Source organism: Vanacampus margaritifer, chromosome 2 (assembly GCF_051991255.1).
Source record: "Vanacampus margaritifer isolate UIUO_Vmar chromosome 2, RoL_Vmar_1.0, whole genome shotgun sequence".
NCBI classification, from domain to species: domain Eukaryota; kingdom Metazoa; phylum Chordata; class Actinopteri; order Syngnathiformes; family Syngnathidae; genus Vanacampus; species Vanacampus margaritifer.
In genome coordinates, this window is record NC_135433.1 from 34,854,996 (window position 1) to 34,881,099 (window position 26,104).

Genomic DNA, 26,104 nt, shown 5'->3' on the forward strand with positions numbered 1-26,104 from the left:
CATGTGTTGATGCCACTGCTTTTGTCCAATTATATCAAAAGTTTTAGCTGATCAGATAAGTAGTTATTTGAATATTGAAGGACATCAGTGCAATACAGTAATAATCAGATAACTGTTTGTATTTAGAGCAAATGCTGTAAGCCACCTCCTTATTATAAAATGTGTGATAATTCCTGTGTAATGTATCTACCCTATTTCCTTCTCCGCCTGTCAGTACAAAGTCAAAGTGCCATAAAGTCTATCTGCCCCGAGTGTTTCCTCCCTTTCCACAGTGTGACAGCGTTCTCATAGACGGCAACTCTACAGGAGGCTAAAAGAAGGGATTTCATGAAGAAAACTTGGACAAGAATTGAAAGGTACGTATCTGGTTACATTCTAATTTAATTTGGGAGTGTGAACAGACTGAACGGAACTCAAATGATGATCATTTCATCTCGTATCGATTCTTATGTGAACTGTGAACTGCCGGCTTCATTGTGTTATGTATACGGTTTGTGTTCAAGCTTTACTCTTGAAATGGAACTAGTTTATTATGTTTGTTCTATGTTTCAGATACTAGGAACATTGCGAATTGGTGATGCTGAGAAAGGTGAGACTGGAAAACCAGAAGTTATGGTTATCATTTATTCCAATATATGTTGTTAAAAAAAAAAAAGTAGTCCATCCTTAATTGATGTTGCAATATATTGTGTGAATCTTTGCTTGCTGATTTCAGGGGGAGTGGGTTTGGCTGGACTCGGATTCTGCAGTGCCAATCGGAGCTAAGGTCAAAGTAACACCGAGCGGTCAGCGTTTGCTGGTGGACGATGTGGGAAAGGTGAAGCATTTTCAAGCAACTTGAAACTCTCTGGTGACGTTTGGTTGACGTTTGAACAGCTGTGCCACTGATTTCCTTACTTTTGGTTCTGTTTCTTTTGTTCAGGAGCACAGTCTGTCCCCGGAGCAGGAAGCCTCCCTTAAGATCATGCACCCGACATCAGTGGAGGGGGTGGACGACATGATCAAACTGGGTGACATGACAGAGGCTGGCCTACTGCGGAACCTGCTGCTGCGCCACAAACATGGAATCATTTATGTAAGTTACAAAAACGTACACATTTGTTTCAAGAACTGCTTAGGAGAATGAAACCAAGTTTCTTTTTGTTGGGATGTTTTACAAGTGTTAATGTTTTTGATTGACATTTTGATATGCTTGTTATATTTTCCCCTTTTCTCTGGTGTACAACCGTTCTTCACTGTCTTAAATCTGAGACCATATTCACCAACATTGCTCCAGGAAAAAAAAACATTGTGTATTGTATTCTAAAAGTCCTCATAACAGCTGAAATTGAGTAGGGGTGTGAATTGCCTAGTACCTTGCGATTCAATCGGTATCACGATTCATAGGTCACGATTTGATTCGATACCGATTAATCTTGAAGTCATTTATTGCGATTTTTTATTTTTTTTTAAACAAGAGTTTAGAAAATACTAATAAGTAAACTTGTACATGTACACTGTAAGATTTGTATGAAAATGTACTTCAGGCTTATAACTGTGAGCCACTATTTCATGTTTGAATAGCATTGAAATCAAATATTAAGGCTTAATGATCCATTAATATAACATTCTTCCATGCTTAAAGTGTGAAACCTAACCCTAAGTAAGACATTTTGTTGAATATTTCCATCAAAAATGGATCTTTAAAAATCGATTCGGCTGCATATGAATCGATACGAGAATTGTGTGCTGTAATATCGCGATATAGTGCCGAATCGACACCCCTAAAATTGAGTACATAGTGTTGTGACACGTTTATTTCTGCCATACTTAAGATCACTTATTCCCCAGACTTACACAGGCTCCGTTCTGGTGGCAGTGAACCCATACCAAGTTTTCCCCATATACTCAAATGAGCAGGTGAGCTGTCAGTCAGTACCTTAAAATTGATGTTGGTTGTGATTAAGTTTTCTTGCTACACATTTAATCTCTTCAACATGTTGCCCTTCAGGTAAAACTGTACCGTGGTAAAAAGCTTGGGGAACTCCCTCCACACATCTTTGCCATTTCTGAATCCTGCCACTTCAACATGAAACGCCATTTTAGGAACCAGTGCTGCATCATCAGGTCGGATTATTTCACCTTTAAAGAAGCCTGATGGGCAGAATCGCTGAAAACAGGCAATGAGAATTTCAAGTGTTGTTTCTCTCTCAAAGTGGAGAGTCTGGAGCGGGCAAAACTGAAAGCTCCAAGTTGATCTTGCAGTACTTGGCAGCAATCAGCGGTGAGCTCTCCGAACAGCAGATTGAAAAACAGATCTTGGAGTCCAACCCAATATTGGAAGGTACTGCAATGCTCATTAAGTCCAATATCATTCTCAAGAATTTTGCTTTTTACGTTAAATCCTGCAGAGATGTTCCAATTACATCACCATGAAAAGTTGATAAATGATCAACAGTTGCTTGTGCTGAAACCTGTTTTATGAAATCTCAACTTTGCAAGCTTTTGGAAATGCTAAGACCATCCGGAATGACAACTCCAGTCGTTTTGGAAAATATCTGGAGATCTTCTTCAATGAGAGTGGAGTGATTGAGGGCGCTCGCGTGGTGCAATACCTGTTGGAGAAATCTCGCGTCTGTCATCAGGTGAGGCAACTATCTTAACAAAGCCACATACACACAAACTCTCACTGGTACAAGAGAAAACACATTGCTGAAGAGAATGTTGATAACGGACAGATAATGTCACCTCTAAATGGGAAATCATAAACCCTCTTATGTATCAGCTGACATCAGGCCAAAATCTCTTGGTTTCTTATTCTGTTGGTCCATCCTCACGTCGGTATGTTTTTATTTATTTGCAAATAATTGACAAATATAAATTTAATGCCTTGTTTCCTTTGATGATGCAATGTTAATGGGTGAACAAACATGCCATTTATTTTTTCTTGTAAAAGTGATGGCCAGCAAAATATCTCACAAAAGTGGGTACACTTTGCCACAATGTAAAGTAGTCACTGTACTGTACAGCTTGTATATACCTGTGAATGTACTGCCACCCTCAAAATGAACATGTCCAAATTGGACCCTATTAGCCATTTCCCTCCCCGGTTTTATCAAACTTGTTAGGGAACAGGTGTGTTCAATTTAAAGTTTAACTCATTCACTGCCATTGACGGCTATAGAGGTAAAAAAATTCATTTGAACTATTCTTATTAGCTTAAAACGTTTTTCCACTTTTGTTAACACTGAGTATGAAAACCTAGACGAAATTATAGTACAGTATCGTGAGTTAACTATTGAAGTCATGTGATTAATTACAATTGAAAATTTTAATCGACTGACGCCCCTAATTTTTAATCTTTTCTTTTCTTTAAAAAAAAAAATATATTATTAAAAAAATGTCTAGGTTTTCATACTCTTTTTAACAAAAGTGGGGAAAATGTTAAACTAATAGAAATAGTTCAAATTATTTTTTTACGTTTATAGGAGTCAATGGCAGTGAATGAGTTAATTCGGCAAGCCATGGCAATGAACTCCGAAGATCTGAAAAAAATAAAATAAATGTTACTCTACAAAAGATGATTTATCCTAGAACAAAACTGCACTATTGAGCAAATTGTTAGCATCCTCAAACAGAAGGTGGAGGTGCACAAAGTCTCTTAAAACATCCACCAACACCATGATGTCATCATTGTGGAGTAGAAGAGGATTCTGGTGGCAATGTGTGTGACTTACCGGTAGGTGAACTCCATACCTGAGAGCGTTAAGGCAGTGCTACACATTAATGCTGGCCCTACAAAAAAAACGGACACTTTTGGGCACAATTTGGACTTTCCACTTACTCACTTTTACAAATGTTTACTGCTATACCAGCTCTACAGAGTCTATTTTACAGTTGTAGCAAAATCTCCTTTCAGTGTTGTCCCAATAAAAAATTGAATACAATATTTACAAAAATATGAGTATTTGACTCAATTTCTGTAAAAAAAATAAAATTTAATTTAAAAAATCCACATTTGTCTAAAAGCAATATCGAGTCAAATAAATTTTGTTCTTGAAGGCCGAAACATGCCCAGAGACCCAGGACACCTAGCACACATATCAAGCTTAGCAAAAAATAAAAATAAATACTGTATATATTTTCTTCACCTCAGGCCCAGGAAGAGCGAAACTATCATATCTTCTACTGCATGCTGGCAGGAATCACAGCAGAGGAGAGAAAGAATCTGCATCTAAAAAACGCACAAGACTACATATTCCTCACCAAGGTATGATCATGTCAACAGACAACTTTTTTTTTTATGCTTTTGCCTTCTAAGGTGCATATTTTTTCCATGTGCAGTCATCGGCACTTTCCTCATGAAATAATTTTTTTCCCATTGAGATTCATAATATTTGGAATAATTTAGTACACAGTCAGAACTTTCACCACGTGCTGACCATTAGTAACGTAGTTAACTGTCATACTGCTATATTACAGGGGGACTGTATCACATGTGAAGGAAGGGAAGATGCAGAGGACTTCAGGCATATTCGATCAGCTATGAAAATTCTGATGTTCTCCGATCAGCAGTGTTTTGAAATTCTCAAGCTGCTTGCAGCTATATTACACATGGGAAACGTCTACTTTGAAGGCAAGTGCCATTATACATATGGAGTTGTCATAATTGTCAAACAGGGACAAAGAAATTCATGAACCTGTCATTAGTGTGTACCCTATTGCAGCTGCTGAAACTATATATATATTATTATTATATATATATTATATATTGAATATTTTATTAATGTAAAAAAAAAAAAAGCAATATGTAAAAGCATACCATTAAAAAAAAATGTCTGTGCCATTTTAATCCAAAATACTTAGGCCTCTAAATTTGACCCAACAGTGCTCATAGTAATGAACATACGTTACGACCACCTTGGTAGGATTTTGGAAAATACCACCCATGATGACCCATTGTGAAAGTTGAACTAACATTGATGCCATTGTGTTGTGTAATTTTCTGCAGCAAGCACACAAAATAACTTGGAAACCAGTGATGTCAGCAAATCGGACCATTTTAGCATTGCAGCGTCACTGCTAGAGGTTTGTCTTGTCTTCTCACCATCCAGAGCTGGGGCCACATAAGTGCTGCATCAACAAAGATTTATCTTTTTTTTTTTTTTTTTTTGGGCATGTTTCCTACAGGTTCAGAATTCTTTGCTGGCGAACAGCTTGACCCATCGTTCCTTTATGACCAACAGAGAGAGGGTGACCAAACCTCTTGACTGTGAGCAGGCCTCTGCATCTAGGGACGCATTTGTCAAGGTCTGATCCGCTAACTTAGAGTCACATCTTCTTTTTTTTTTTCTTCCCCATTTTCTTCAAGTGAGTTGATGAGCTCCATTAAATAGTGCTTTGTCACCCTCTTGTGTTATCTACAGGCAATTGTAAACCTTTTGGTCAAGGCTTCATTTATTAGTAAATTAATTATATTAATGTATAATCAATTAAAAAAATAATAGTAAGAAACACAATGTTAGTTTGGACCGTTCTATGCCTCCATCTTTGTGCGACCAGTTTGAGAAGGCAAGTTCCAGTTGCAGCATGTCCATACCCCAGTACGCAGGATAGGAGGTGTGTTAGAAAAGATCTATTTCAAACGCAAAACATATTTCAAACATCTACAAGCTTTCCCCTTCAACACGGGTTGGATTATCGACCAGCACATCTAGCGAGAGAATTATGTGGCATTTGCTTCATTCAGTGCACGAGACGAGGCAAGAGTTGTGAGATGATAACTTGTGGTTACTTCACCATGACAACATGCCTGAGGAAGTGTGTTAGACTACATGGGGATTACTTGGGAAAGGAAAACCGTCTATTTATTTTGGTGACGCCTGCCCTGGAACTTTTCTGATATGTCTCTCATGGACTCTAGAGGCACGGTTGGACACGTTTGGCTTGGCAGAACTTGAGATCCTATAGACCTCAACAACACAATCACATTTGTGACAGTGTAGAACATAAAGAATGAGCCAGATCCTCTCATCCCACATCTAAGTCCTCAGACATGCAGTAAATGTTCTTGCAGATGAGAAAATTCAAAAGTGACTGACTAATTGAATGTGATGTGTGTGTCTCATCTCTCAGGCAATCTACAATAAACTCTTCATCTGGATTGTTGGGAAAATCAATGGCGTCATCCACAAACGCATCGCTGACAAGCCCAAATCATTCTATCTGTCAATCGGCCTGCTTGACATATTTGGCTTTGAGAACTTCCAGATCAACAGGTTTTAAGACTTTACACCACTACTTTGCATGCACAATAATATCATTTCATAAAATTCACCTCCAGAACTGAACAAAAGTCACTTTCTCTCCAGTTTTGAACAATTGTGCATAAACTTTGCAAATGAGAAGCTGCAGCAGTTCTTCGTGGGTCACATCTTCAAGCTGGAGCAGAAAGAATATCTGAAAGAAAACATTGTGTGGAATCACATCAACTTTGGTGACAATCAGAAGATCCTGGATCTTCTGGCCGGGAAACCCTGTAACCTGCTTGCTCTGATCGATGAAGAGAGCCATTTTCCAAAGGTGATGTCCCGTATCAGCTGGATGAGTTCATTGTAATATTTTCGGTCATGTTAAATATTTGTGCCTGTTATTATTGTGCTATATGGCAGGGTTCAGATCTGACGATGCTTGGCAAAATGAATCAGCAGCATCACGGCGACAAGACCTTTATCCCTTCAAAGAGGGAACATGACACTGACTTTGGGATTCACCATTTTGCAGGCGCTGTTTATTATGACTCCAAAGGTAGGCAAACATATTTCCAGTCCAAATCCAACGAACGAATGAAGGCTTTGTCTTGTGCCAGCAGTGAGTACAAATACTGTACTCATTCGTAAAGGTTTTTGTGAAACATTAGATTTTGAAAATTAATAGATCTCCATAGTAATTATGTTTTAGCATTGGAAAATGCTGCGATTGGCTGGAAACCAGTTCAGGGTGTACCCCGCCTACTGCCCGAAGCCAGCTGGGATAGGCTCCAGCACCCCTGCGACCCTTGTGAAAAATAAGCGGTTAGGAAAATGGATGGATGTTTTATACTGTACTGTATATGTGCTATTGGTCCAAATTATTTTGTATTTGATGTCCAATTACCAAAAATCCTGTGTATAATAACAAACTCAACCCCCCCCACCCCCTCCCATCCCCAAATCAAATGTAAAAAGTTTTTGTTTGTTTTTCCCTCCCTCCGTACCGGTGTGTAGGACATTGTGAGGATAAGCGGTTAAGAAAATGTATGTATGGATGGATAGCATTGAAAATAGTTTCCGTTAGACCTTCTACATACGGGGATTTTAACCATTTTAGAAATACACAAAAATATTTTGATGACTGCCTCTGTTAATTTAAATATAACAGTCTTTTAGTCATTGTGTTTAGTTTTTCCCAACCAGCCAAGGCACATATGTTAAATTACAAAAATAGCACGGCACACCACCACACAAATGTCATAAAAGCATTTATAGTATTTTGAAATTATAATGATCTTTTCTCAATTATTCATAAATATACTGAGAAATCTGGATCTGTTTAGTTGTACATTGACACTGACAAGAAAGATGCAATATTTGTAGTAAAAATACCAGATATTTTGGGCCGATACTAGGCATTATTTCACGATATCGTACTAGCAACAGATACCAGTATCAGTCACACTCTTTGGGCCATTTAATGATCAAGAACTACAAATTAGAAAAATAGAAAATTGCAATTAATTTAATTCAATTTTAAGGAAAAATGCTATATTGGGATGTAGAGGTCTTCCTTTAAAATTATCTACTTTTTTTTGTATCAAAAGCACTAGTAGTGTCTATGCTTGGTATTGGTGATTACTTGAGTTGCGTGTTCGTATTGGTATCGGTCTGAAAAAAGTTATTACTGATTTATTAAAACATACCAAAAAGTGCCTACTCGGACAAGTTAACAAATTAATAAATAGAGCCCACAATTATTTTTTCTTTCTTTGAAGGGTTCCTTGAGAAGAATAGAGACGCTGTAAGCTCTGACATATACAAGATGGTTGAGACGTCCACCAACAAGCTGCTTCAGCAGATTTTCATGGCAGAGCTTCCATTGAATGGACTGAGAGTGACAAATAACAAGAAGGTCATGATCACACCCAGGAATTCTATGCGGGTATGAAAGCATCCTTGATTTGGAATGAAAAGTAGACATTTTACAACACTTCCCCCTTCACTGTCCCATTTACGCTGCATTATTGTTCCTACAGTCCGTTACTGACGGCCGCAAGCAGGTGCCAACCCTCAGCGGTCAGTTCCGGCAGTCTCTGGACGCCCTCATGAAGGCTCTCACCGTCTGCCAGCCATACTTTATCCGCTGCTTCAAACCCAACAACAACAAGAAGTCTGAGGTGCATTTCTGCTTTCATTCATTTCAAGTCTTTTCAATGGAAATGATCATCTTTGCATAAGTGGGAATAGTAGATAGATTCCCCCCTGTGCCATCACTTTGCATTTCTTTTGTAAGTGTGACTTAAATCACTTTTTTTCCATCTGCTGTTACACTAAAACAACGTTGTCATACTGTGTTGTATGAAAAAGCAGTTCAGATCATTTCTTGTCATTTTGTGCTTCATTGTTCTCAAGATGTTTTGCAGTTACTGATGCAAAATGCTGCACTAAAGTCCTTTTTTTTTTCTGCCACTCCAAGGAATTTGACCGAGAACTTTGTATGCGTCAGATGAGATACTCCGGCATGATGGATACTATCCGCATCAGGAAACTGGGGTATCCCGTTCGCCACACCTTTGAGGAATTCTTGACTCGCTACAGAGTGCTCTTGAAGACAACCATCTGTGACCCCAAAACTGTTAGTCATGTTATGGTCCAGGGAATAATTACATGGAACACATTTTACTGCTAATCTATAATCAGGATCAGCATGATTGTTTAACCTGTAGTATACACCTACTTACAACTTCATCATTAGGCTCACCTGCTCTGCTCAGATCCAATGTAAGAACTCTGCCAAAATTGCAGTCTTTACGACGATACTAAATTCTCACTTTTGAAATTTCTTTACAGCTTTTTGTTTTGAATGTAATTAGATTGAGCAAGTTTACCTAATGGAGTGGCCAGTGAGTGGATGTTTGTACTTGATGTAACATTTGCCATGGATGAATTCAAGCATCGGCTTCTTGTCAGTATTCATCAATTAAATGTCCTCTTCACAGAACACAGCTGCTGCCTGTTGTGACGCCATCTGCCAGACGGCGTTTATATCACCTGACGAGTGGAAAATTGGGAAGACCAAGATTTTTCTGAAGGTTCTAAACATTTTCATTTAAAGCTGCTCTATGTAGCAATTTGACCAAAAATGTATTTACAATAGCCTTTTTGTTTGACCATTTACAACTCTTTTTAAAAAAAAAAATTAAAATTAGCAGATTAACACCAGAGCTCTTCACAATGTGTGTTCCTGCAAGCCTCTGGCCAATAGTTTTCAGGCTGGATTTGAATTTCCCACCCTCTAATGTGTAGTGAATAAGTTTAATTATTCGGTCACACGTGGCAGTAGTGATTTGAAATTCAATTTCCTGCATTGAGCATCTTTATTAACAAGTTTTGTATTGATTAGTTATGGCAATGGTTTGACAGTATTTTCTCTCACTGGTAAAAATAGTTTGCTCCAAAAATATATTCATCTACATCTGAGGCATTTTTTCCTTTTCAGTTATTCAGACCCCACTCGTAGCTATTTTTTATTTTTTTTTAAACCTGGCAATCTATTGCAGTGATTTCCTGGACAAACCCAGAGACTGGAAATTGTTGTTTTTTTTATCTTCCAGGATGCTCATGATGCTATCCTGGAACGCCTGAGGGAAGAAGAACTCAGCATGAAAGCTCTTGTGATCCAGCGATTCATGCTGGGATACAAGCACAGGTGCAATATTAATTCTAAATATATCTCATAAATGATCATGTGAACTGAGGCAGCTTTGACTGACAATACCAGGTACAAACAACATGCTTATTCGTGCAGATTGAAATTAACTAATGTAATATTTTGTCCCGGTCAGGTTCAAAAATCGTGTTTAAAAAAAAAAAAGCCTACTACAGTTATATGTATTGGATCTCATTGGCTTGTTATCTAAAAGTTGTGGCCAGTGAGCTTACATTACAGTTGCAGCAATATTGCTCTGCCTCTTTTATAGGAAGTCTTTTCTGAAGAAGCGGAGGGCGGCTGTGGTGTTGCAGAAAAACTGGAGAGCTTACTGGGAAAAGAAGGCAGGAAAAAAAGTACGATTTTGAACATAGTATATGACATTCTGCTTTTATTTAGGCACCTGCAGTAAAATTGTTTCAAATCATTTTTCCTCCCACTCTTTGCTCTGAATAGCTCCTGCTAGGTTTTGAACGCCTGGTGTCAAAAATACGTGGTCGGAAGCTTCAGTCCCTGTATCAAAGGCGACGAGCAGCAATACTCACCTTACAGGCGCACGTATGTAATCAAGACCATGTTTGGCCAGATTATGTAGCAATGTACTGAAGTTTACGTTTGTGATGGCACCATGACATCACATTTTTAAGAGAATTCATGTTTTCAATAGTTTGGCACTTGAACACAATTTGGGGAAATTGCGCTTTACTCATAGAACAGACAATTTAACAGTATGTTTTTACCTCTACCAAACATGCAAGGCAGGAATTAATCTTGCTACCAGCATAACTCAAAAAATGACAAACAGTTTTCCTCAAAAGGTTTTTGTATGTGTCAGGAATGGGCCAAAGCAGAACCCTTTGTAATTTTCTGTGGATTCAGATTGGCCTTTTTTTTTTACCGCTAAGTTTTTATTTACCATCTTTAAACCAACGATCTATGGAAGATAACGGGTATTATCGAGACCTTCAGGATACAGATATCAAAACTGCAAAACTTAAAAGTAATGTGTTTTGTTTTGGTCTAAAGCAGCATAAAACGTCATGTACTCAATATTCATACATTAGTATGAATTGATGAGTAATCACTGAGACAATTTGTAGGTCCGAGGTTACCAGGCAAGGAAGAGTTGGAAGCAGAAGAGAGAAGCAGTCATAATTCTGCAAGCTTATACCAGAGGACTCGTGGCAAGACAATTATTTGCAGGAATGAGGGTTGTGGTAAGTACTGAAAATCTTGATGTTAAAATAATAGGCATTCTATGTTTCAATGCTCCATGTACCACTTATACAGGGTCTCCCTGGCATGCATGCACCGGATGTAACTAATACACTAGATGCACCACATACACCGGATGCACCGCACACACCGGATCAACCAGAGGAGCATGACACTGAAGATGATATTGGCTTGGAGCTTCAGCGCCGACTAGAAGAAGTCATAATACAGGCTCAGCATGATAATGAGGAGCTTGAGCCAATCACCAAGATGGATTTGGCCGAGAAGAAAAGAAATGTCCTGCCCATACCTGTTGTGACAGTTACAACATGTGAAGACTTGGAATCAATGGAAATTGAGGTTTGGTAATAGCTTTGAAGAAAATTGTCATATTGATCAAGCAAATATGCTTAAAACTGTTCAGCCTAACATCTGTTTATTTGAACTCTATAGAAAGCAGAGACCATGTCTGAGATAAGCATTACAGCTTCAGACATAACCCCGACTCCATCGCTCTACGAAGAGGAAGATGATTTTGAAGATTTCAATGAGGAGTTTTCATTCTACAGGTTTAGCATTCTTCACTTCCAAAGTGATGTGAGCCACACGCATATAAATCACAGACTCAGGAAGCCTCTTCTGCAACACGACGACGAGAGCGACACATTGGTGAGTAGTAAAAACATGTGGCTATGCGTACTTCATTTTCCAGGACTTGTCTCTATTTGGACATCACCTGTCATTTCTATACAGGCCTGTCTGACCGTATGGTGGATTATATTACGATTCATGGGGGATTTACCAGAGCCCAGATCTCAGGATGCGACTTCTCATTCCTCTATCAGCATTTCTAGCCATCTGCCTCACAGGCAGGGTAGGAGGCTGAGCAGCCTGGTGGGACTTGACCAGGTAAGTAAGGAAGAACGGGAAACTTTTATTTTTAACTTTTGTAGTGAGTTTAACCACAATTGTGGGGTGTTCATTTAAAGGGGAAGTCAAATTGTCTTTACAACAATGTTCTATGCAGCCCCACTAGTCTAAACATGATATTCTGATTAATATTGTGTTTGTGGAATATGAATTAAACAGAAAAATCTAGCCGTTTTTGTCCATCTGAGCGGGCGGCCATTTTGCTACTTATTGTCGACTGAAATGGTATCACAGTTGCTCAGGTCTCAGGTAGCGACCAATCAGGGCTCACCTGTTTTCTGGGTGTGGTCTTGTGGCGTTCATAAGGTAAGCCGCAATTGGGGCCTGGGGCACTGTGATGTGCAAAATGGTTGTTCCCCCTAAGATGGATGAAAACAGGTGGATTTTCCTGGTTAGGTCATATTCCACAAAGACCATATTCATCAGACCGCCGTGTTCTAACTAGTGGGGTGCTGCAAGAATATATTATAGATTTGTTTTGTGTTGAGTTCCCCTTAAAAAAAAAGTCTCTTTAATGCTGAGCATTATTAATTATACTCCAGACTGAATGTAAAACCCTCTGAAAAGTTTTAAATCACTGGACATTAAATCTGTCCAAAAAAGAAAAGGATATAATATTTTGGCTATAATCGTATTACAAATGTCTATCATTGCTGTATTAATACAATTTGGTATTTATTTTAGAAAATACTCAGGAGGAACAAGAAAAAGCAAGGAAACAGGAAACCCTCTGCTATTCTTGAGGAGGTTAGTCTTCATGCTCCCACATTTATTGTGTTTTTGTTTCAAATTTAATCATTTCCATTGTCTCCCAAACCAGCCGGAAAGCTTCACAGAAGATGAGGGTGTTTTGATTGGAGAGGGGCCTACATTGGACAGGCAACTTTCTCCTCTGGAAAAACTGCACATTATTGTTGGATTTGCACTATCCAAACGAGACATAAGGTGAGAATATAATCTACATAATAGCTTCAACAGGACAAGATGTGGATTAGACAAATTTAATTTAGCCCTCCAAACCAGACAGGCAAAAAAAAATCCTGAATGCCTTTATTGTTTATTATTTCCAATTGTGTATATATGAGTCCTCACTTGAGCATTTTGATTCACTGTGTTTCTCCCAGAGATGAGATTTACTGCCAGATCTGTAAGCAGCTGATTGACAATAAAAACAGAACAAGCCGTATGCAAGGATGGACCCTACTCTCCATCTGTCTGGGGATCTTTCCCCCGACAGACCTCTTCATCAAGGTCAGCTTCTGCCAATTTAGTTCTTGAAATTGCATTGCGTGTGAACTCTTGAGATTTACTGCCGGAAAAGGCCTTATTTTATAAACTGGAGGCGAAAGCTGGATTTATACTGCAGGTACAATCCCACCAAAAATTCAAAAGTAACAAGTATCAACACTGAGCAGTGGCAACGTGGAAATAAACAGCAATACATTCATAATGTATGTAAAATGTAATATTTTATTGGTTTGCACACTTGTCCCATGTCAGTGATCCGTGTATTTCAGTGATGTTAAAGGCAAAGTCAACCCAAAAATGTTCATTACAATAAACAATGTTCTATGCAACCCCACTAGTCTAAACACAGTATTCTGATTAATACTGTATTGCGTGTGTGGAATGTGAAGTAAGCAGTAAAATCGACATGTGTTCATCTCACTCAAGGGCCATTTTGCCTTGTACAGCCACTTGCTTTCAACTGAAAATGAGCTCACAGTGACTCAGAGCTCAGGTAAAAGACAGTCAAACCTCACCTGTTGTCTGAGTTTGGTCATGTGACATTTTCTAGTTGAGCCACAGTTGGTCGTTACCTTAACTCTGAGCAACTGTGATGTCATTTTCAGTTGACAGCAAGTGGCAAAATGGCAGCCCCCTGAGATGGGTAAAAATGGGTAAATATTGCTGCTAATTCACATTCTACAAACACAATATTAATCAGAATACCATGTTTTAAATATTGGGGCTACATAGAACATATTATTGTAATTGTGACTTCCCTATTTGGGAAAAAGGCCTGATGTCGGTGTGAAGGCACGTGACTCACTTGGGGGGGGTTCTATTAATGTTGCCACAATGCATATCCAGATTGTGTCACTTGAACCATGCAGTGTAAATCCAGCTTCATGTGTGTAGTGATGGCATCAAAGCACTGTGATTATTACTGATATCAGAACTGGTCATTTGGCATTTGGGCTGAAACTGCAAACTCCATGACTGTTAGTTAAAATGTGTGGAAGAATAGGGAAACACATTTGATGCACAATGGTGTGTCTCTATTACATACTGAAGAATGAAGAGCATAACACTTGGACTTTCAATCAAAATGATGCAGAAGTCCAATCCAAGTTCAATTATCCCAGTTTATTACGACTGTTTGTTTAACTTGAGTAAAACAAATTTTCAACTACCGGTAGCTTCCCTACTGCAGATTTAGACTTTTTTTTTTCTTTTAACTGCTTACTTTATTTGTGTGTTATTTCTCTTTTACACACAGTATTTGGAGACTTTTATCCGCAGGGGGCCAAATGGCTACGCAGAATATTGTCGTGAGCGCCTGCGTCGCATTAAAGCCAATGGAGAGCGAAAAGAGCTGCCCTGTTGGATCGAATTAAAGGTACATATACTGGCTTGTGTTGAGCTGTTTAATTGTGGAGGTTGGCAAAAGTCTTCATTCATTAACAGGTTACGAAAAGAGAATCCTTAAAGAGTCATTAAAGTTTTATCCTTTTCCCCGTTGACAGGCTGTCAAAGCTTTGGAGCCTATAGAAATGACTGTGACTCTGACAGATGGCAGTGATGTCAGCCTGCAGCTGGACTCCGCCTCCACCTCTGCAGAGGCCTGTCAAGCTGTGGCTGACAAGATTAATCTGCGAGACACATATGGATTCTCCCTCTACATTCGTCTCTTTGATAAAGTGAGCTTTGCTTCCCCTGGTAAATAGGAGAGGGATTTTACTGAAGGCAGGCTTTGCTAAATCTCATATCAAACCTTAAGAGGGACAGCACACTTGCGCACACACTAAGCATTTTGACCTTTTGACTCCAGATGTGGTCTCTGGGCAGCTGTGGGTCGCATGTGTTGGATGCTGTGTCTCAGTGCGAGCAGGAGATGAGGCGACAGGGCAAGCAGGAGAAGGACACGCCTGTGCAGTTCACGGTCCGCAAAGAGCTCTTCACGCCCTGGCACAACTGCTCGGAAGACTCCATCAGCACCGACCTCATCTACAAGCAGGTCATTCAGAGCATCAAGTCAGGAGAGTACATTAGTGAGAAGGTGAGACTTTATACACAGTACATTATAAAACAGTATTACTGTATAAAAACTACAACCACAATAAACATATTTTAGATTAACAACTCAGGCTATGTGAATCATAACAGAGCGTTATGATGTGTGTCAAGTGTATATGTGAACACTTTTAACATGTTTAACAAGCTAATACTAGCAAATGTGTATGTTTCATATTGTGACCATCAAACCCCAAAAAATCTTTATATACTATACAGTAGTCACTAAAATGGCATTGCACCCTTCAGGAGGATGAATATATCCAGTTGGCAACAAAGCACTATTATATCCAGTTTGGCTCATCATACAGCAAAGAGAATGTGCAGAGGGTGGTTGAGGACTGCATTGCTATACCTTTGATTGAGAACAAATCTATGGCCAAATGGATCCAACTCATCAGCTCAGCATACTTGCAGGTAAGAGACGGATGTACTTCCTGCAGGGGAAATCCTTAGGGGATTTGGTGCCCTAGGCGAAAGTGTCAATTGTAGCAGACCATTGTTGAAATTTTGTGTCTTAACTTGACAGGGTGCTTACATAAAGGGGACCATGAGCACAGAGAGCGTGAAAGGAGAACTTGTTGACTGTGCTCGAGTGGAATGGCCAGTCCACTTCTCCAAGTTTTATGATGTTACAATGGTGTCAGGTTAGTCAACATGCAGACCATTTTACACAATTATTGCCGCTCCCAGTTGAAGTTTACTGTCGAGTAAGGCTGCAAGTAATTATTATTTCAAAAAAATCGATTAATCTGTTGATTATTTTTGTCCATCAATCAGATTCAAAACATTTAATTTCCATTCTTTTATTTAAAAAAACATGACACTATTTCAAATTGACTGTGCAGAAATTGCACAAACATAAAGTGTAATGATTCAGTTGCTGATTTGGTCTCTGTCAGAAAAATATGCAAAGCAAATTTTGGTTTTACTGTATTTTGATTCAACACAAAGAGAATCAGTCCGCATTCATGGGGGACTACAGAAATCAGACTGTTTCTTGTTGAGAAGCAGAAATTACGAGCATTTGTACCAATTAAAAAAGGTATATAAATGATTCATGTATTGATTCATTTGATAATCAAATAGTTGTTGAGTTATTAATGCACATTTACTGCCAAGATAAACATCAAAGAGAATTCTACATTCTGCATTTAAAACAGCCTCATTAGTGTGCTTTAAGTATGCCATCTTAACGCTAACACACAATGCAAATTACCAGTTTAGCTACCAAATAACATCCATGTCTAGGGGTGTTAGAAAAAATCGATTCGGCAATATATCGCGATATTACAGCGCGCAATTCTCGAATCGATTCGATTCGATATGCGGCCGAATCGATTTTTTGGGGAATTTTTTTATGGGAATATTCAACAAATTGTCTTACTTAGGGTTAGGATTCACACATTAAGCATATAAAAATGTTATATTAATGGAACATTAAGCCTTAATATTTTATTTCAGTGCTGTTCAAACATGAAACAGACTGCCATCTGTTTGTTAAATGCAGTGGCTCAGTTATAAGCCTGAATTTTCAGATAAATAAATTTTCATACCAATCTTGCAGTGTACATCTACAAGTTTACTGATTAGTATTTTCTAAATTTGAGTTTAAAAAAATCGCAATAATCAATTTATAAATTTGTATTGGGACTAATCGGTATCGAATCAGGTCGTGACCTATGAATCGTGATACGAATTGAATCGCCAGGTACTAGGCAATTAACACCCCTATAACCCTTTTAAACAATGTATTTGTGAACACAAAACAGTGCAGCAACACATGTAGGTTACCGGTAATATTACTGCAGCTTACTGAGTCAGTTACGAAACACTTCATTGTGGTTGTCGTCTGTAATATACTGCACCCTGATAGCGGAAGCACATAAAACAGGAGGTACAATGCGGGCCTGGAATGGATGAATGTTTTTTTCATTCATTTCAGTGAGAAAAGATGATTTCGTGTTTGAGTTGTGTGTGTGTAGTCATCCTGACGAATAAAACTTTTAAGTCAAGGCACCAATGTACGTCCGCAGGGCCTACTTTGCCCAAAAGCAGGTTTGTTGTGGCTGTAAACTGGAGTGGCATCTTCTTCATGGATGGAAGAGACAAGAAACTCCTTGAGCTGCCTTACCTGGAAGTAAAAGAAGTCCAAAAATTGAAGTATGGTTCATGTTTTCCACCTTTGGGGCTTGGCGTTATCAATTTTGGTCAATCAAACTGACTTATTTTAATGATGGCCTTTTAAGTGACCAGTCGGTGAGAGTAGCCACAATTAGAGGTGAATATGTCCTAATTTGTGGCGAAGCTGATGACATGGCTGCACTTGTAGAGCAAAACTTGAGTGGACTACGAGCCCGCTCGGTGTTTGCACTCGCTAAGCAGGATTCCAATAAATCAGGTAGGAGTCGATGGCATTTTTAGTAACCTACAAACATGAACAACTTCTTATGTGCTACTCCCTTCAACAGATGACCCCATGTTCTTGGTCTGTAAAGAAGGCGACCTTTTGTTGATAGAACAGGATTCCTCTGGCAAGAATGTGTTCAAAGCTACAAATCAGAAGACAAATATCAGTGGTGCTGTCTATAAAGATGGAGTGCAGTTTCTCCCAACTCTCAGCAAACCCACTGATGACATGCTGGTATTGTATTGACTGATATCTTATTTGGCCAAGAAGATGGCAAACAGTACGAAGCATTGGTGTCTTCAAATGAATCCTCATTTTTGTTTCATTGACCCTATCAGGAGCTGCTCACTCCGGGCCAGAGGAAAGCACAAAGTGGGCCACAACGAGAGGAAACCGTTGCTCCTGTCTCTTTAAAAGAGTTTGCGCTCGACAATTTTCGGTGATATGTCTTTTATTTTTTAATTACTATACAGACACTATACAATGTTTTTCAATTGCTGGATAAATATGTTCAGTAAATTATGTTCAGATTTATTTACAGTGTGTTTAAGCGAGTACAGCTTAAAGTCATAATTAGAGTGCATATTTGAATGAAAAACTTCTCGGGCACAAATATAATATAAAGAAAAGGGAAAAAAAGGATGTTGGTAACTGAGTGTGCTTTCGAGTGTGCTATAAACGTAAAAAATTCATTAGTTTAACATTTTTTTCCCACTTTTGTTAACAAGAGTATGAAAACCTAGACATTTTTTAAATAATCTTTTTTTTGGGGGGGGGGGGGTTACTAAAAATTTGAGGTGTTAGGCAATATTTTTTTTAAATTGTAATTAATCGCATTACTTCAATAGTTAACTCACAATTAATCACAAATTTTATATCTGTTCTAAATGTACAATATTTTTTTCCCTAGGTTTTAATACTCTTGTTAACAAAAGTGGAAACAAATGTTAAACTAATAGAAATAGTTCAAATGATTTTTTAACATCTATAGCCGTCAATGGCAGTGAATGAGTTAATATTGCGTTAGTGGAGTATGAGTTCACCTTTATCAGTATCAGAAGGCGGACGTTTTGTCACTTGCTGTCGAGTGAAAATAACATCACAGTTGCTCAGGTCTCAGGTAACAACCAATCACAGCTCAGCTTCAGAAAACAGGTGAACTGTGATTGGCCGCTATCTGAGCCCTGAGCAACTGTGATGTCATCTTCAGTCGACAGCAAGTGGCAAAATAGCCGCCCCCTGAGATGGATAAAAATGGCTCGATTTTGCCAAATAACTCATATTCCACAAATGTAATATTAATCAGAATGTCCTGTTTACAGTGAGGTCACCTACAGTATAATATATTATTGTCAAGAAATGTTTATGGTTGACTTCCCCTTTAAACACACACAAATATAATTGGGAACATGTACACATGACATTTCACAGCAAAACATGCTGTTTAAAAAATATATGTAGCTTTCCTGTTGAACATTGGAAAAATAACCTGTTGTTTAACCACTGTTTCTGAGAACTGCTTCATATTTGTGTTGCCTTTAGTTGACCAACTTTAATTTAGTAACTAGTACAATACCACAATCTGTTTGTATTTCTTGGTATTGCCTCAGTGTATTTTAATGTCACTCCACAAGTTCCTTTCGCCCTCTCACAAGGCAATGATGACCTCCTCAGATGGTCTGATGAATTCAAAAGGATCCCAGAAATGTGGTGAAGAGCTCCACAGGGGATCAGAAACATCCCCATGTCACGATACTCGGCCACCATGTGCCACCATGTTTTAATGTCTTGACAGTGTACTGTAGCCTGAATTCAACGTTTGTGGGTGATTTTGCTCTGTTGCCCTGTGCTGGTATATTATCAGTTCTAGAAGTTGGTCGACTCCATGCAACACAGTTGTGAAGCACTTCTAAGATTTACTGGAGAATATTGGTGTCTGCCTGAACCCAAAATGTATGTTTAAATGTCTGTGTAACCCCTCCCACTGTGACAGGCCTCTTGGTAAAGAAAGGCTGTGGGTGTGTTCAAGAGAACTGCTGAAGCAGCCACTAATGAAGAGTCTGGTCCGCAACTCTGAGCTGAACTACCTCGCCTGCAACGCCTTCACTGATATCCTCTTAACCAACTGCTGTTGCAACATGTGTTTTAATGACAGCACGAGTATCTTACACTGCAGATTGTGTTGCAAACATTCATTTTCAATATTTGGGTAATTCTGACTACAATATGGGCGAGTCCTTGACGTGGTTGCTACCCATTTTGAAGTACATGGGCGACTACCCCATCAAACAGGCTCGCAGTCCGTTAGAATTGACCGACCAGATATTTGGCCCCGCTACGCAGCACGAGCTTCTGCAGGATGAGATCTACTGCCAGATCATGAGGCAGATGACCAATAACGGCAGCAGGTAGTTGCGCCTGAGTGTTGTATTGCAACAATGTCACCAAATTCACCAATAACATTGCTCTCTGCAGGCTGAGCATGGAGCGCGGGTGGCAGCTGATGTGGTTGTGTTCAGGCTTGTTCGTGCCCAGTCCGTATCTGATGAGACACGCTCAGCGGTTCCTACAGTCACGACCCAGAGAACCCTTGGCTGCAGGATGTCTGCAGAGGCTGCAGCGAATGCGCAGGTCAGCCTGCAGTTAAAGATATCTGATTATATATATTACATCTAACAAGATCCAATACAAGAGAAGTGTTTAAAATGTTCAAAGTTTTCAAGTACTGTGGACCAGCAGTGTAATTTGGTATAGGTAAAGTGCATTACCGATAGCAGGTGCAAATTGATATGTGGTACAGTAATGTAAGGATAACGGCGATATCGCGATATTAAAACTGCTGCAATATCATCGTCGTCATGTCACGATATTAAGCAGCATATCTGTTAAAAAAGTTTCCATTTGTGCAGTTCTAGCACACGCTGGTGGCTAGTTGTTTTTTTTTTGTGCAGTTTAATTATCGCAAGGCATGTTTTGGCCCTTCTATGTTTAAAATCCACACTAATGGTCAGATGGAGGGGAACGTAATATGCTTGTGAACCGAGTCAATTTGTGGACAAACTCAATGTGTGGTGGCATTGGCAAGTGAGTGCCTCAATATTGAGTGTTATTAGAGACTGTATGTTGTTTATGTGCATTGCTGTTGTGTACAAAAGCACAATGTTGTGTGTTTTTAGTATGAGCTCTTTTTTTTTTTTTTACAATATTGTCGCTTTTTCTAACGTCGCCAACCTCTCAACAATATCATGATAATTATCGTATTGTGATAATATCGTATGTTTGGATATCGTTTACATCCCTATTAATTATACAAACAATAACTGTTGACACTCTTTCATATTTTGGTTTCATGTTTACATTATAGTAGCTAGCGAATTAGCATGGTAACCTACATGAAAACCAGAGAGGTGTCTATGGGTGAAAACAAGCGATTGTAAAGCTGAGAAAAGTTTGAAAATCAAACAAATATCTTGATGAAGCCACAGGTGTACAATCAGCATTCTGAACAGAAATGTTTTGATAACTGCAAAAACGGCCATCAACAACCTGCAAAAGGCAGTAGCGAATGTATCGCTATTTATGGTTTGCAGACACCTTTATAAACACAGGTAGAAAGTCTACACTGGATGATGCCACTTATAAGCAAAAAGAATTGCATGACCAGACCAGAATTTGCCAATGCTGTACTGAGGGCTAGAAAGTTTCAAGTTGTCAATGTCGTCTCTTGTATGCTTTTTTTGCTCAGTAAGGAGCCCAGGAAACGTCCTCCACCTCTGGTTGAAGTAGAAGCCATCCAGCAGAACAGCACCATCATTTTCCATAAAATTCGCTTCCCAAATGACACAAATGATGTAAGTGGCAAAACTCTCCCGTATATTTTGAGATGATCCTGGTTTTCACATTGAACTTCTATTGTTCTGATAGATTCCATATCCTTCTAGGCAATTTAAAGAAGAAAACACATTTTCTTTATTCCTTTGCATTTCGACTGAGATATGGTCTCTTCCTCCACATGCTTTCACAGTTATTTGAGGTGACATCTACGACTACAATCCAAGAGCTGTGCTGCAGTATTGCTTCCCAGCTAAAACTGAGCTCGCCAGATGGATATGGCCTCTATTTGAAAACACCGAACAAGGTATGCATTTCTTGATTTCCATGCAAGTTTGTTTATAACTGGACAAAGGAGTGCGAAGTACTTTCTAAAATGTTATGTAATCTTCTTTTAACTTCAGATGCTGAGCTTGACTGAGCAGACATATTTCTTTGACAGTTTACGGGAGGCATCGGAAATTTCTAAGAAAGGGAAAAAAGTGAGAGAAGGTAACGTAATAATTTATATTTTATTAATTAATATGTTATTTCTCATATTCTCTGTATTTCTAATTGACATTTTTCTTACCAGTCAATTTAGCCTACTCTCTGATTTTTAAGAGGAAGCTCTGGTTCAATGTGATGCCGGGAAAAGACTTGGTTGCGGACCTCACCTTCCATTTCCCACAGGTACCAAAACTTAACACCTGATTGCACTCTAAGTTGTAAGAAATTATTTTCAGCATGTAACTTGCATGTTCTTAAACTCTGCCATAAAGGAGCTGCCAAAATACCTTCTGGGTTATCACAACTGCAGCAAAGAGGACATGATCAAGCTTGGCGGGCTGCTTTTCAGAGCCAAAGTGGATTCTGACAGGTCACAGTTTGTCATGATCCCCAAAATGCTGAGAGGCTTGGTCCCTGCTGACCAGATTAAAAGCGCGTCCCCTGAGGAATGGAAGAAGGTAACTGAGGATGGAAAGGGAGTGAAGACATACTCTTCACCTGGCGGTTTTACATCCCATGAAAATGAGTCGTGTGTAATTTGGGTTCGTCTTGCAGCACATCATGACATCCTACAACAACCAGAGTGGCATCACAGTGGAGGAATGCAAAATTGCCTTCCTGCAAGCCATATCAAGCTGGCCAACCTTTGGCTGTACCTTCTTTGAAGTGAAAGTAAGTTAGAAGGATGAAAGACAGATCCACAGGCAATTATAGTGGATATGCAAATTGCCTTGGCACACGTGGAGACTATTCATGATGACATTTCCGTTTTTGCAGCAAACATGTGAGTCGAGCTACCCAAGTATAATTTGGATTGCCATCAGCAAGCAAGGTGTAAGCTTAATCGACCCAAAGTCAAAGGTATGCACGCTAACTACCAGCAGTCAATGATGTTAGACAACCGGGACTTGCTCACATCATTAAAAAAAAAAAATCTTTTTTTTTTACTCAAAGCTGTTTGACGGGGTTTAAGTCAGGATGTTCAAGTTTTTTTTGCATGGCAAACCTATCCAGTAATGCACTTATGGATCTCTCAGTCATGATGGACTAGAAAAGGGCCAACCCAACCTATTCCCACAAAGTCGGAAGAATAGAATTGTGCAATTTGTGTTGGATCTGGAAGTAATAAGTTAGTTACTTTCAGTTGATGCTGACAACCCCGTTTAACATAAAAATGGCAAGTGGTTTTGCCAATACTTATAATAATAATAATACTTAAAATAGTGAATTTTTAACAGTAATGTTTAAGGATGAAGTTTTTATTGAAAGAAAAAAAAGGGCCGTTTTGACTTCACACAAGTCTTTCTGGATTTCACTGAACATAAATGGTCTATTTGTGTGTTTGTTTTTAAATAGTCTTTCTAGACTTAACATAAATACATTTTATATAATATAAAATGAAGGCGGTCTTTTTTCCTGTGTATTTAACTCTTACTACTGTAATAGTAAAACTTTTACATGTACAAATGTAAATCAATGTACAATTGTACATTCAGGGACCTCCTAAATTAGTCGCAGCTCTGCTTCACACAACCTGTTGGGACTATGTACCATGCTTTGACTCAAAATGTTTCTTCAAAATTGATGTCGTTTTTTTTTTTTTTTTTTAGCTAGATAATACTTTTTGTCAACAGTACCAACTTAAAAAAATAATAATTCTCTACCTGAAACAAACTGAACATAATAGGGACTGTCATTAGTATGTACATGTGACTTGGCCCATAAGTGGCATCACTCCCCAAGATCAGTGGTTCTCAACCCTGGTCCTCAAGTACCCCCATCCAGCCTGTTTTCCATGTCGCCCACAGCTAACAAATGTGTTTCAAACAATGAACTAATGAGCAAGCTCTGCGTGAAGCCTGATAATGATCCTCAGGTGTGCTGGCTGCGAGAGACAGGCTGGATAGGGGTACTCGAGGACCGGGGCTGAGAACCAGTGCCCTAGATGGTAGGGCTTAGATGACCTCATCCCGTAATGTTCCTAGTGTTTCCTGTACATTCATTCAGGAGGGGCGGCGTGGTGCTCCTGAATCGTAGCTGCCACTCTTTCAAATGTATTTTTGTTTTTTCTCAACAATAGCATTTTATTTTATTTTATTGTTGAACACTAAACCGCATATGACAATCTCACTCAGTATGGAAATATACTTGCACGAATTACCGACCAGAGAAGAGGTAAACGTGAGTTGTTATCTTGAGATAACTCGACATAGATTTTACAAGTTAAACAGAACACCTGCCCCTGCTGCTGAAAAAAAAAATCCTAGAGGAAACACAAGATGCCTTGAACTATACGATACCTGGTATCCGAATTTTATTACATTGTCACACTTTTGCTTTTTGTCATTGCTGACCAAAAATTTGATTATAATATGAACCTCGCAGGAGTTGCTGGTCATGCATCCATTCAGCCGCATCACAGAGTGCCACAGCATTGGGAGCTCCTTCAAGATGACCATCGGCACCATGGTCCGAGGAAACGTCTTTGCCTGTGAAACCTCACAGGTGAGCATCCCGCATCTCAACCAATCCTGCCATGTTGGTTTATTGCCGTATTTAAGGTTATTGTTTTCCAAATAGAACAGTTGCTGATCATTTTTATGCCATGTTTCAGGGTCACACAATGGAGGACCTTCTCAGATCTTATGTCAGGATGTATGAAAGGCAAAGGCAGGCCTTTCAATCCAAAAAACATATGTTTACTTGAGCTCCTGCGATTAATATAAGCTCAGCTAAGTATGCAGACTTCATAACAAGCCAATAATATTTCAGGTTTTTTTTTTCTTCATCATAATTCCAATTCAGTGGTGTCATTTTGAAAAAATATATATGTATGCTCCTGTATAGACTAAGCGACACCATAAATTATAGAACCAATAAATATGTCTTGCACAAATTGTCTATGTTCAGTGGTCATTTTCTTACCTCTGTTTGCGTATTTTTTATTTTTGTTTTTGCATAGTTTATTAATATAAAATAAGCACTTTTTGCTTTCAGCTGCTGATTACACATTTTTATGTAACATTAAAAACTCACTGCATACCACTATAGATCATATATCCTTACCCTTTTCATTTAGCTAAATAAGCTTACCAAAAATATTAAACACCTCTCAGTGCGTTGACCTGCACGTATACTAACCACAATAAGAAACATGGTTACACTCTGGCAGTGTCCATCAAAATTGAGCCTAATCCTTTTAAGGCAGATTTCTTCTTCTTTTTTTAAATACAGTCTTGGTATTGAATCATAACTTTGTGGCCACACATTTTTTGGTTCAAAGAAGATGGCGGTTTTGCAGGCAATTCACGAAAAGTCAGACGGAATGTCTGAAAATGCCCTGCCTGCAGCTTTAGAGGACATCCAAAAGTGTGTGCGGTTGTGTTGCTGTGGATAGTTCTGTAGTCACTTCATAGAATCCTCCTCTTAGCTTTTAAGACTATTGCTCTGTTACCATGGAAACCATGTCCCCCCCCCCCCCCCCCCCCCCAAAAAAAATCTGGTTACCACAGGCAGGTGCTTATGAGGTGCAGTATGATTGTTTGTGCCACTGTCTTCCCTGACATCGAATGACAAGTGTGATTATGAACTGACTGCTACACTGGTTTGACATAGGAGTTGCATATTAATAATTAGCAACATGAATGTACAGTACAAACAATTGTATACACTGGGTTAGTTACTGTACCAATTGTATCTACATGAAAACATTGACTGGACCTTAGTGTTACACAGGTAAAAGGACAAATTGTAGTCCAAATACCTGATTGCTGAAAGATATTTTGGTATGCTTGTGTACACTGTCCTACAAGGAGGCAATGGCGTTTTTGATGCACTGCACCAAATTTGGAACAAAAGACCTTTTGTTGCCCAAGACGAATCACTATAGCATCTCACCTGCACACCCCTCCCTGCAACCACAACCTTACACTAGTTTAAGATATCCCCCATGACCATTAAAACACCAACTTGTTTCTGCAGGAACTTGTG

At 38.9% G+C, this 26,104-nt stretch overlaps 1 protein-coding gene across 1 annotated transcript; it reads left to right on the forward strand.

Annotated features, from left to right (window-relative positions):
• Positions 1–121: 121 nt before the first annotated feature.
• LOC144044357 (unconventional myosin-VIIa-like) lies at positions 122–24,973 on the forward strand. The gene is made up of 50 exons (XM_077558711.1): positions 122–356; positions 553–589; positions 716–817; positions 923–1,075; positions 1,831–1,899; positions 1,991–2,106; positions 2,196–2,323; positions 2,482–2,624; positions 4,136–4,249; positions 4,462–4,619; positions 4,995–5,067; positions 5,170–5,289; positions 6,115–6,257; positions 6,351–6,561; positions 6,651–6,786; positions 8,009–8,175; positions 8,270–8,410; positions 8,710–8,868; positions 9,233–9,325; positions 9,848–9,942; positions 10,214–10,298; positions 10,399–10,500; positions 11,043–11,159; positions 11,233–11,517; positions 11,611–11,826; positions 11,911–12,066; positions 12,772–12,834; positions 12,908–13,032; positions 13,212–13,338; positions 14,591–14,710; positions 14,838–15,011; positions 15,143–15,370; positions 15,634–15,801; positions 15,914–16,031; positions 17,421–17,547; positions 17,634–17,785; positions 17,856–18,028; positions 18,133–18,233; positions 19,788–19,903; positions 20,049–20,202; positions 20,270–20,425; positions 21,540–21,645; positions 21,819–21,932; positions 22,030–22,117; positions 22,200–22,297; positions 22,387–22,572; positions 22,670–22,786; positions 22,892–22,975; positions 24,500–24,619; positions 24,729–24,973. The coding sequence occupies exons 2-50, from the start codon at positions 578–580 to the stop codon at positions 24,819–24,821; spliced, it is 6,402 nt and encodes a 2,133-aa protein (XP_077414837.1). The 5' UTR covers positions 122–356; positions 553–577; the 3' UTR covers positions 24,822–24,973.
• Positions 24,974–26,104: the final 1,131 nt, after the last annotated feature.